The sequence below is a fragment of the Lepidochelys kempii genome, chromosome 7, assembly GCF_965140285.1.
Source record: "Lepidochelys kempii isolate rLepKem1 chromosome 7, rLepKem1.hap1, whole genome shotgun sequence".
In the NCBI taxonomy this organism is placed as follows: Eukaryota; Metazoa; Chordata; order Testudines; family Cheloniidae; genus Lepidochelys; species Lepidochelys kempii.
In genome coordinates, this window is record NC_136386.1 from 106,441,685 (window position 1) to 106,454,562 (window position 12,878).

Sequence of the window (12,878 nt, forward strand, 5' to 3'; positions counted from 1 at the left end):
ATGAGTTTGGAATTATTTTCCCAAATATTATATATTGTTTGGGGGCTTTTCTGGGGTTGGCTCTGATTTAATTTCCTATCTTTAATGCTTTAGTAATTTAACTGTATTTGACCATAGACATTCTTATTAATGCAAGGTTTCTTTTTTTCTAGGCCATAACATAATTAATGGGCAGAAGAAGAAAACCCCCAAAGAGATTTGTTTCTCACTGATTTCAAGTAGATTTTCAATAGAGAAATAGGTCAGTCAGTGAAAACCAGTTCCATTCTACTGGTGCCTAATATCCTATCTAATTTCCTATTCCACTCAAAAAAGCCACATTACTTCAACCAGTCTGTCTTCAGTCAGAAGTGAATTGTTTAAAGGAAAATAGCATGCACATTGCTGCAAGAACTTAACTATTTTGGGAATACCAACTGGTAACCTGGACTCATACCTCAGGTCTATCTGTTTCTGCCACAGACACATTTTTGTGCCTTTCAGAGCCTGCCTTAACATGCTAGGGCAGAACACAGTTTATTCTTCATCTTTGATGTCGTCTTCAAATGATCTATCTAAAGGAAGGTAGGTTACCTCCGGCTTAGAAATTAAATTGTTGGATGGGTGTTTTCATGTCACATCAGGATTTGAAAGGATTATAGCAGAATCTTTAATCAAGAAATCAGTTAAAATCTGAATAAATTTGACTAAAGTAAATTTGAGATTTTTAAACGGCTTTTACGGATCTAAAGGTTGCGTGACATTTAAATGCAAAAGGATACATAAACACTAGTTGTGCGCATAAATGAAAGTGTTTCATGAATATTCAGATTGAAAGTCAATTTTTTTAGTTGACTGCATTTGTGACCTTTTTATTTTCACATTCCATCATCATTCAAGCTTCTCAGCATGAACACTGATGAAGAATGAATTTTTAGCTTGATGTTCACCAAATACAAATGTACTATTATTTGGACAACAAATGGAAGCACCTAGAGGCCTCAGTCAGGATTGGGTTCCCACTTCTGCTGTGTGTTTGTACAACTCATAGTGCAGACAGTTCGTGCCCCAAACAGCCTATAAATTAGAATATATACATTAGATTGCGAATTGTCAGTGTTACTATCTGTGCTATACGGTGTTAGCTACACAAGTCATCTAACCACCAAACAGACAATACCATGTGCCTTATGTAACTAACCAACACAGAACAATTTGGGTATATTATAATTAAATATAAAATTCAAAATGCACAATGTACTGATGAATTACATAAGTCACATGGTATTGTTTCTGTTCCCTGCTTGGACAGCGTAACATACCATGAATTTGGAATAGCAAATTGCAAGTTACCAGTTGATCAACAATTATTTGCTGGAGAAAGTTGCAAAAAATGAACTGGAATAAACTGTTTGTGGACATTGTGCAAACATTTTTTTAAAAAATGGCACTGATGAAATAATCTACTAGCTATGAATTGTAACTAAGGTGTAATAAAAATCATGGATAACCTCTGTCAGGATATCCAAACAAGTTAACTTCCTGCTGTATATAACTAGAATTATTGTGCTTTATGTTTTAGGAGCATACTGTACTCATGCATCTCTTTTTTTCCTCTTTCTAAAAACCAATGTACAAACCCCAAAGAGACCCCGGCACTTAGCTAGCAGATATGCTCATCTGCCATTTCCTTATTTATCTACTCCAAGGGACCATAAACTCATGTTCTTATGTAGCGAGACTGCCTCCCACTCTTCTTGTTTCCAGCTGCTTCTACAGCCTCCAGGCTCTTCCTTCCTAGGCAGCCCACCACCCTAGAGAGTTGTAGAAGCAGCTGGAAATAAGAACAGCCAGCCAGCTAGTTCTCCATGGACCACCATCAAACTGTTCTGCAGAGCAAGTCCTTACAACGTTTAGCATGTGTGGCTCTGCAGAGCTGAGTATTTTTCTTTTCTAAAACTACTCTAATCTCACTCCCTGCAAGTGCTAATGAAATCCAGGAGTCATATCTATTAGGTGTGGGTGGCAGTGGCAGTGGAAAGAACCTGTCCTGAGAAAACTCAGTCCGCCCCACCTCACATCCTGCCACTCCTCTCCATTGTCTTCTCTTTCCTTTCTTCTCCTCTTCCACCTACCTCATCATCTTCGCCACGCCTTTTTCTCACCATCCTCTTTTCCGTCTCTTACTCCTGCCCTGCCACCTTTCCCACCATTTTATAGCCTATGTCCTGCCTTTCCATTACATTATCATTCTATTTGCTCACACTTCCTCTTTTCCTGTTATCTTCTCCTTCTCCCATCTCACTCGACTTGACAGTGTCTGTTCTCACCTATAGTATCCCCTTGCCTCCTTCCCATTGCCCTGCCACTATTTCCAAAGAACAGGTTTGCATTTGATTATCTTAACCCATAAATGTACAAAGAAGAATTTAAGACTTCTCAGATTAAGTTGGTAGATACGCAAATGAAGGTGAAGCCAAACTGTACCTGCAAGTATGGAGTGAAACAACGTCTGTATGTGTATGTCATAGTCATTTGATCCAGTGAAAGTCAGAAAGACACAGGAAAGAATGTTTGGGTACAGTAAAGATTTTGCAGGCAAGCTGCTGGTAAGAGCAAAAGGAACTTTTAAATGTTATAGGTAGGGAAAGCATGTTGTATCATTTCATAGGATGAATTAGACAAGAGTTCCGAGTTGACTGATGTCGGCTATTTTAATGAACTCTGGACTGAAATCCTCTGACCTTGATGTGGAATAGATTAGAACTAAAAACACTGGAGGAGCTACACATTTTTGAGTCATGTGTTTCAGATGATGCCTACTTGCCTGCTGTATTTATGTTAATATTCTTCCTAAATATGGTTTGCCTTCTTACACTGGATGTATGAAGTTCATTTAAATAGGAAGCCCAAACAAGTAAACAGTATGATAAGCATCTCAAGCAATCATCTGAATCCAGCAACATTTAAATTATACAATTAAGTTCAAATAAAATGTAGCATTTTTGCAGATAGGAAGAATAGTGTTGAAAATCATGCCTTTGCTTTATTCACAAGTCCACATTCAATGGAAGAGTGACTCAGTATTCTTCCCAAAGAATGCTTTTGATCTGGGTATATTTTAAGCAAATTTTTATAAAACATGGTACCAAATATAAATATTGTCCATTTTAACATTTGGTGTTAATATAGCATGTTCTGAGGATGTCAACATGTTTTATAAACTCTAATTGACAATTTCACAATATGTACATGAGATATGTACTGCTATAGCCCCGTACCAGCCAGAAGACAAACTTCCTCTCCTGGCTCTAATGATTACACTAGCCTGGGTTAACCATTTAGTAAACTATACTTTTCTTTTTGGGAGGCCAAATACCCTTGCTTTTATAATGTACAGAGTTTTTGTACAGAAGAACGTAACTACCAAAATTCACTGTGACACAGCTTTTAAAAATCTATTCATCTTGTCAGATCACACAGATACATTATGGTCCATGCCATTAAGCTGTGTTTTCTGTAAACATTACAATTAACCATCACTTTTGGAAATAATATAATGTAGCAAGAGAAACTGACAATGTCTTGACTCACCTGAGTGTCTATTTTAATTAGTGCAATATCTGCTTTTTCATCAACATCTTTAATTTTGGCTTCGTATGTTGCACCATTCTTCAGCTCCACTTTTACCCTATGTTTATTGGTAACTACATGGGCATTTGTCACTATTAGTCCATCTTCTGAGACAATAAAGCCTGAACCACTAGCAACAGGAACCTCCCTCTTTGTAAAAGGAAGCCTAGAAAATATGGGAAATAAACATTTAAGTTTGAACAACCTGAATTTTCTTCAGAGATGACAAATCATTTGTGATTACTGTTTTCGTTCCTAGACTGCCAACAAGTATTTGGCACTTTTAAAAATATTTTAGAAAATTTAGTATAATTTATTAAGTATATCCGTTAACATTTAATTGGACATGCATTAGTCTACTATCTTCAAAATATGTGGCAAAAATATTAAAAAGTGAAACATACTATATTACTTAAATGTAACAAATATTTATTATCATGAATAAATATCTTGAAAACAGCGTCATTTTCTTTTATATATATCAGTATATTAACCAATTCTGGCAAGTTTAATCCTTGAGAGCTACAGAAATATAAATCAAAACTGGATATCTTGTTTACTTGCGAAACAATTCAATATGAACCACAGCAGGGGCTATCTTCTCCACCACATCTGCAATAAAGTTGTATTTGTGCCGTAGGCTGTTCGGATCTTCCTGGCCTGAGAATAGACACAGAAAACACATGTTGTTCTTCAAATGGCAGGAGAAGAATTGTTGCAAAACACTTGTATTAAAAAACACTAGGCAGAGATGACTTTTTAAAAGGAACAAGAGTCTTGTAGTTCTGAGTCTGATTCCCGCCCTAAACCATTCCCCTAACTTTTGGGAAAAGCTTTACTGGCAACATAGCCAGTTCATAGGGCAAAGGGGGCTATGGAAAATTCTGAATAGATATGGAATCTCTTTCTATATCCAATGCACTTGCACCAGAGGGGGAGAGAGCCATTGGACAGAGTACTAGGCTGGAAGTCAGGAGACCTGGGTTCTAGTCCCAGTTCTGCCACTGACCTTCTGGGTCTCTGTAGGCAAGTCAGTTCATATTTATGTGCCTCCATTTCCCCTCTCACCCTTCTCTGTTCTATTCAGCACAACAGTGCCCCAATCTCAGTTGAGGCTGCTGTAATACAAGTAATAATATTAACTCATATTTGAGATTACCTAATTTGGCCTCTATCCTCCTGATGCCTTCATACAAGGCTTGGCTGTAACTTTATTGCCTGTAGAGCTGGGAGTATAACTGGGTTTTTGGTTCACTGACAGTGCCCATTTTTTTTTTTAAATGGTTTGGGTTGAACTGAATCTGAAAACTGCAAAAGAAAACCCTCCAGTGAATCAAAAAATCCATACTGGGTTGAATGAAGCATGTAGTTGATCTGAAACATTTTCTACTGGCAAAAAGAAAAGGAGGACTTGTGGCACCTTAGAGACTAACATATTAGTCTCTAAGGTGCCACAAGTCCTCCTTTTCTTTTTGCGAATACAGACTAACACGGCTGCTACTTTGAAATCATTTTCTATTGGGCATTTTTAAAGTGTTAGATTCACAAAATGACCAAAGGAAGTGGCTGGGGGTGTTGTCCTACTGGTAACTTTTAGTACAGGGCACTCACCTAAGATCTTAGGTACCAATTCCCTGTCTGCCTGATGTGATTTGAACTTGGGTCTCCCACATTGCAGAAGGGCACCGCAGTCACTGAGGTATGGAAATCTCTTAATCACTCCTGCTGAAGTGGTTCTATTTTTAATAATTAGTCATTGGAGCCGGACATGAACTTGGGTCTCCCACATCCTAGGTAAGTGCCCTAACCACCAGGCTAGAGTCATTATCACTTACCCTCTGGCCCAGTGACTAAAGTATTTCATATAAAGTGGAATGGCTTCAACAGGAGAGACAGAGAGAATCTCACATCCCAGAATACCCTATCACCCAGTGTTTATAGCACAGTCCTTTTAGATGTGAGAGCTGGGTTCAAATCTCTGCTCTGAATCAGGCAGAGGACAGATTTGAACCCAGGTCTTCCACCTCCCAGGGGAGTGCTGTAAGCACTGGGAATTTGGGGAGCAACATGCAGCACCATCACATCTACTCCTGCTGGCTGTCCTTTGCGTGGGATAGGTATGTTCAAAGCACACTTATAAGATCAGGTACTAGAGGTGAGACAGGCAGGGGGATCTCCTAATTTGTGAATCTTCCCATGGCTTGGTACAAGTTAGGTGCCGAGCTGCTGAGGGTATCAGGACTGTGTGCATTCCCCTAACAGAAATACAGGTGCCTGGAGGACAGTAGGCACCTACAGGGTTAGGCAAAAGCTGAGTCATGGTTTTATGAATGCCATTGGCATCTAAACGCTAGACTTTCGAGCCTAACCGCCACTTTGTGACTAAGTTCCCCTTGTGAACGTAGCCTCTAGCAAGATATTCAAAAGCACCTGGGGCCTAACTTCCATTGGTTCCAATGGGCGTTGGTACCAAGGCACTTTTGACAGTCCTAGTAGGTGCCTCTCTGCATCTTTAGTGGCCCTTTGTACCCCATGTGGTAAGAGCTTAGCCACCACTGTTTTAACCTCAGTCTCTTAACCACAGCTTGCTACAGTTATAGGACAAAGCCTTGTTTCTTGGTACGGAAGTGTTGGGAACACGACGTGTGTTCTCTGCATGTGCCTAGAGGCAAATACAATTGCTTCGTTTTCATCAATGTGACTGTTTGATCTCATACACTGATCTCACATTACAAAAGCACAAAAAAGAAATGGTAAAACAGAAAAAGTAAGGGACTCTTCTTATCCTATAATGTCGTATTTCCCCTTCCTCTCTATTTGTCCTTACTGTAAGTGTTTAAAGTATTTTTACCATTTATGTTTTACGTAAGTCATTAATTTTTTTTTCAGTGCAGAAATATTGTATTCCCTGTAAATGCAGTGCAAGGTTCCATAAACAATTTTTTGGTTGTTCTGACCCATTTCCCCAAAACTGTTTAAATATGTCATGGTCTGAAGTAGTGAGTGTGGAGGGACTACTGAAATGTCTTAGGCTCTGCCTGTGTGACAGGGATCCCCTTCTTTTTACACGAACCACACAAAGCTTAATTATTTGAGTTTTGTCCATATGTGAGAGATTTTTGCCCTAATAGAATTAAGAACATTACTTTCAAACTTGTTTTTTCACGCACATAAATTTATAAAAATGTAAATTTCTAGCCAAATTTCCTTCATATTGTAATTCTTTGATCTGTCAAATAGATGAGAATAAAATGTGGTTTTATAATACTATAGATATCTGTAAAAAGAAAAGGAGTACTCGTGGCACCTTAGAGATTAACAAATTTATTTGAGCATAAGCTTTCGTGAGCTACAGCTCACTTCATCGGATGCATGCAGTGGAAAATACAGTGAGGAGATTTATATATACAGAGAACATGAAACAATGGGTGGGTGTTACCATACACACTGTAACGAGACTGATCACTTAAGGTGAGCTATTACCAGCAGGAAAGTGGGGGCGGGAGGGGGTACCTTTTGTACTGATAATCAAGGTGGGCCATTTCCAGCAGTGACAAGAACGTCTGAGGAATGGGGGGGGAGGGGGAGGGAAATAAACAAGCGGAAATATAGTTTTACTTTGTGTAATGACCCATCCACTCCCAGTCTCTATTCAAGCCTAAGTTAATTGTATCCAGTTTGCAAATTAATTCCAATTCAGCAGTCTCTCGCTGGAGTCTGTTTTTGAAGTTTTTTTGTTAAAGAATTGCCACTTTTAGATCTGTAATCGAGTGACCAGAGAGACTGAAGTGTTCTCCAACTGGTTTTTGAATGTTATAATTCTTGACGTCTGATTTGTGTCCATTTATTCTTTTACGTAGAGACTGTCCAGTTTGACCAATGTACATGGCAGAGGGGCATTGCTGGCACATGATGGCATATATCACATTGGTGGATGTGCAGGTGAACGAGCCTCTGATAGTGTGGCTGAGGTGATTAGGCCCTATGATGGTGTCCCCTGAATAGATATGTGGACACAGCTGGCAACGGGCTTTGTTGCAAGAATAGGTTCCTGGGTTAGTGGTTCTGTTGTGTGGTTGCTCGTGAGTATTTGCTTCAGGTTGGGGGATTGTCTGTAAACAAGGACTGGCCTGTCTCCCAAGATCTGTGAGAGTGATGGGTCGTCCTTCAGGATAGGTTGTAGATCCCTGATGATGCGTTGAAGGGGTTTTAGTTGGGGGCTGAAGGTGATGGCTAGTGGCGTTCTGTTATTTTCTTTGTTAGGCCTGTCCTGTAGTAGGTGACTTCTGGGAACTCTTCTGGCTCTGACTGCATCCGATGACGTGAGCTGTAGCTCACAAAAGCTTATGCTCAAATAAATTTGTTAGTCGCTAAGATGCCACAAGTACTCCTTTTCTTTTTGCGAATACAGACTAACACAGCTGCTACTCTGAAACCTGTCATAGGTATCTGTGATAACTTATCAGACTCTAGAACCCTGGTGAGAGATGCAGGACTATTGTGATGACTCACCCCAGCATCATACATGGAGGAGTCTCATTAATTACAATTCAGAAGAACAAAAAGTAGATGATTTCTAAGGCAAGAGAGGGAAGCATTGCAGAGAAAATATAAAACCTAGAAGCAGTCAGTTCAAGGGGGATCTCAGGCTCAGGTTGTTCTTAAACGAAGAATAAAGGAAAGCCCCAGGAAGTCTGGTGAGTTTTAGGTTAACATCTTATATTGCAACCGGAGGTGTGATGGCAGCTCAGGTGGGAATACCCATGCTAGCTTTAATCTAAGTAGCATGGCTAAAATAGAAGTGAAGATGCAGCAGCTTGGACTCTGGCACAGATTAGCAACGCAAATCGGCATCCAAGATTCCCAGCGGGCTTGTACAGACAAGACACTATACCAACTAGTCTGCACTGCGTCCCTCATCCTTAATGTCTCATATGTTCCTCGCTTCTCCACATCACCATAATACTTGAAGCCCCCAAAGTGCTTTATATAGCAATTTGTTCACTGGACAATAGCAAGCAGTAGTAATTACGTACTGAACTACAGTGACAATTCTCAGTTTGGACATAAGAATCTGTATTACAAAGAGAATGTTGGCCAGGATACCAGAGTTATCACCACATAATCTCTTCCTCAAAGTGCAACAGGCTCCTGAACTTCATTTTAGGCAGTCATCAGAACAGGGCATAAAGGATGGCTGATTAATATCTCATCTAAATGAGATTCGTATTGCTTATTGGATAAATTCATTGCCCACTGAACCACAGCACCATCATCTGTAAAGCTCTGCTGACCAGCTGTATTACCGAGCTATTTTGGAAACTGGGTGAATAAAAATTATACTGTGGAAGTATTCATTCAAACTAAACAGAAGCTTGACAGATTGTCAGCTTGGATAACTATTTTGTTTGGCTAAAAAAAGCCATGGACACTGCCACTTAAATCGGTTTACTTTCTGTACATCACTTATAAAATGACTGGATATTAATAACAATGTTGTAGGCACTTCGGGCTATATATCTGGTTACTGAGACATAGCTAGAACTCGCACTGTTAGTGATGGGAACTTCACAGACAGACAGTACATAGCATTACTGAATTGTTTTCAAATTTTTTTTCATTATAACAAATGCATACATGGTAAGGATATTAAATGAGTTGTCTTCACTTTACATTTGAATCTACAATTGCAAGGAACTTTAGACCTAAGACTGTCACGGTCTAAAATTTAGGCTATTGTGCAGTCTCCAGTCAAACTGCATACACAACTGAAAGGCCAAAATTATTCATATTTTGTCTGAAAACATTAGGTAACAAAGACTGAGTCATGGCATGGTGACCTAAATAACTCAGACCCTCCTTTTCCCTTCTTACGTATTAGAGAGTCTTGTGTTGTATAATATGGTTTTGCAACAATGGTTTAAAAATGGAATGGAGGACACCTGCTGTTTTTTTTAAATACGTAAACAAAAATCAGAGTGCTATCCAGTGAAAGATTTCATTGATGAACGCTGATCAATTCTTAACAATGGGACTTGTACAAACTATGTCAAATAAGGGATCCATGGAAAGGTTATGATTTGCTGGATATGATTATGCTATTTGTATGCATGTATCATTTTTGTATTTGAAGTTATAAGCACTGGGTCTATACCTGTATTTCAAATATGTTTGCTCCTGTGGTAATGACCACAAGGTATTTAGCCTGCACATCTTGAATGGACTATTCAATTGAAAAGGTTCATCAAAGAACACTTAACTCACAATGGATCAGGGGAGATACAAGTGAGCTGTAGCTCACGAAAGCTCATGCTCAAATAAATTGGTTAGTCTCTAAGGTGCCACAAGTACTCCTTTTCTTTTTGCTATCTACACTTAATAGACTTTCCTGTGATGACCTCTACTATGACTAAGCATGCACGGACATGTGACTCCAAACACCATCTTGTTTCCTGTAATTTTTCCACGGTAAGAACAATGGGTTTCCCTTCAATTGGCAGAAGCCATAAAAAGCTGGAAACATCTCCATTTGGCCTCTTTCCTGCTCAAACCTCTGGACTATGAGCTTATACTGATGGGAGCATTCTAACCAAGGGACTGAGGACCTTCCAATGATTTGGAAGCAACCAGAGACTTAACCAGCCAGCAGTTTATTCTATCACTGCTACAAGCCTGATCCAAGAACTTTGCAATTATTTACACCGGAGGGCATTCTGTGCACAATATTCTGCAAGTTTTGTCAATAAATAAATGCAGAGGCTCCAGCATGGCAGTGGGGAGCACAGAACACTGGCTGCATGAAGGCGGGAGATCACCTTACAGCCCCCCCCCACCCCTGGGACGTGGACTGAACGGTGAGGCTCCACCCGATCCTGACCCAGCACAAGGCCCGAGACTGCCCCAGAAACAACCCTCTGCGCCAGGCACACTCGGTGTGGGGAAGGCAGGCTCCAAGTGTGAAGGGACTCAGGGTGGGGGGGATCCAGGTGTGGGGTGAGAGGGTTCTGTGTAGGACAATCTGGGTACAGGCAGCTCAGTGGGAGATCTAGCTGTGGAGGAATCTGGATGCACACAGGCTCTTCGGGAGGGTCCCAGGTGCAGGGGCAATGGGTCTCTGCAGGGGCTTCCAGGTGATGGTGGTTGGGGCTCAGCGGAGGGGTCTGAGTGCTATGGGAATGGAGCTTAGTGGAGTAGGGGTCTGGGTGCAACTAGTTGGGGGGTCAGTGGCGTGGGTGTCTAGATGTGGAGGCTCAGGGTGGTGTGGGGGGACTCATCAGGGTGGGAGGTTGAGCGCAGGGAGCTCAGTGGGGGGTGGTCTGGGGTGTGGGTCCGGAGGCAGGGGGTCTGGGTGCAGGAGGCTCCAGATGCAGGGGTTGAGGTTCAGTGGAGTGGGGTTCAGGTATGGAGGGCTAGGGGGGGGTTCTGGATGTACTGGGTGAGGCTTGGCAGAGGTATCTGGGTATGGGAGGTCTGGATGCACGGGGTCGGAAAGATGGGGGAGCAGCTCCCCATACAGTGACCCCTCCCCTCTGCAGCTGAGGAGTGATGGGGGCAGGAAGCAGGGGAAGATGCTGAGCTTCCTGCAGCTGGGGGAAGTTTCTGGGGGTGGGTCTGACATAGCCCCAGCCACTCCTTGCAGGGGAAGAGAGAGTCCCATCCTCTCCTGCTTCCAACCCAGCTGGGAATAGCAGCTGATCCTGGCTCAGATGTCCCCAGCACCGTGGTGATTTACCTTTCTGCAGGCTTCCTGAAACGATGTACCTGCACAGCTAGGGAGTGGTGCGTGATTGGTCTTGCAGCTTCTCTTTGCTTCCCTGTGAGAAAGTCATTTTTTTGCGGGGAAGCAAAGAAATCTGCGGGGGACATGAATTCTGCACACATGCAGTGGCACAGAATTCCCCCAGGAGTAGATTATTGTATGTATTTGATTCCTTTAACCAATTTTAATTCTTACCTTTCTTTCTTTTTTTTTTTTTTTAGAAATAAACATTTAGATATTAGATACTAGAGAACTGGCAACAGTGTGATTACTGGGTAAGATCTGAGTTGTATATTGACTTGGGTATGTGGCTGGTCCTTTGGGATCAGAAGAACCCTTTTGTTTGATGAAATTGGTTTTAAATAACCACTCATCTTTAAGTCTAGTGTCTTGGTGTTGAATCCAGGACTGGAATGCCTAAGGAGATTGCTTTTCTGACTTCTTGTTAGCCAGTGTGGTAAAACAGAAGTTTACTTTTCTTGCAGGTTTGGTATCTCTTATGGAAGAATAACCACCAATTTTGCAGTGTGTCTACCATATTTCTTAGGGGTTTGTCCTGAATTTGGAGTTCTCAGTTGTGACCCACAGAGGCAGGGTGACACCTACCCCAAAAAGAAAAGGAGTACGTGTGGCACCTTAGAGACTAACCAATTTATTTGAGCATAAGCTTTCGTGAGCTACAGCTCACTTCATCGAACACATACTGTGGAAAGTATAGAAGATCTTTTTATACATACAAAGCATGAAAAAATGGGTGTTTACCACTACAAAAGGTTTTCTCTCCCCCGACCCCACTCTCCTGCTGGTAATAGCTTATCTAAAGTGATCACTCTCCTTACAATGTGTATGATAATCAAGGTGGGCCTTTTCCAGCACAAATCCCCTCCCCCCCCCCCCGACGTTCTTGTTAAACCCTGGATTTGTGCTGGAAATGGCCCACCTTGATTATCATACACATTGTAAGGAGAGTGATCACTTTAGATAAGCTATTACCAGCAGGAGAGTGGGGTGGGGGGAGAGAAAACCTTTTGTAGTGGTAAACACCCATTTTTTCATGCTTTGTGTGTATAAAAAGATCTTCTATACTTTCCACAGTATGCGTCCGATGAAGTGAGCTGTAGCTCACGAAAGCTTATGCTCAAATAAATTGGTTAGTCTCTAAGGTGCCACAAGTACTCCTTTTCTTTTTGCGAATACAGACTAACACAGCTGTTACTCTGAAACCTACCCCAAAGTTTGCTTTTCCTTAAAATGCTACTTGCACAGCTATTTGTTATGTATGTAGGTATATATTTACTATTTCCTATAACAGTGGCAGTGACCATTAAGTACGTTTGTCATTGTATCTTTTATACCAAAAATAAACAGGCTAAACCAAGAGGAAAACAAATCACTAGAAGACATCCACATAGCAGTCTAAATTATCATGTAATCTCTACTCACACAACTGTATATGAACAATAGTTGCTCATAATTGAATCACAATGTAATTGCTGGAACAGCTAGA

At 41.0% G+C, this 12,878-nt stretch overlaps 1 protein-coding gene across 1 annotated transcript in view; it reads right to left on the reverse strand.

Annotated features, from left to right (window-relative positions):
• HTRA1 (HtrA serine peptidase 1) overlaps positions 1–12,878 on the reverse strand; it is a 50,207-nt gene that overhangs the window by 17,512 nt on the left and 19,817 nt on the right. Inside the window, exons 2-3 of the mRNA XM_073354158.2 lie at positions 4,173–4,272; positions 3,574–3,778 (exon numbers count right to left, since the gene is read on the reverse strand). Of these exons, the coding sequence (XP_073210259.1) occupies positions 3,574–3,778; positions 4,173–4,272 (305 nt within the window). The remainder of the gene's footprint in view (positions 1–3,573; positions 3,779–4,172; positions 4,273–12,878) is intronic.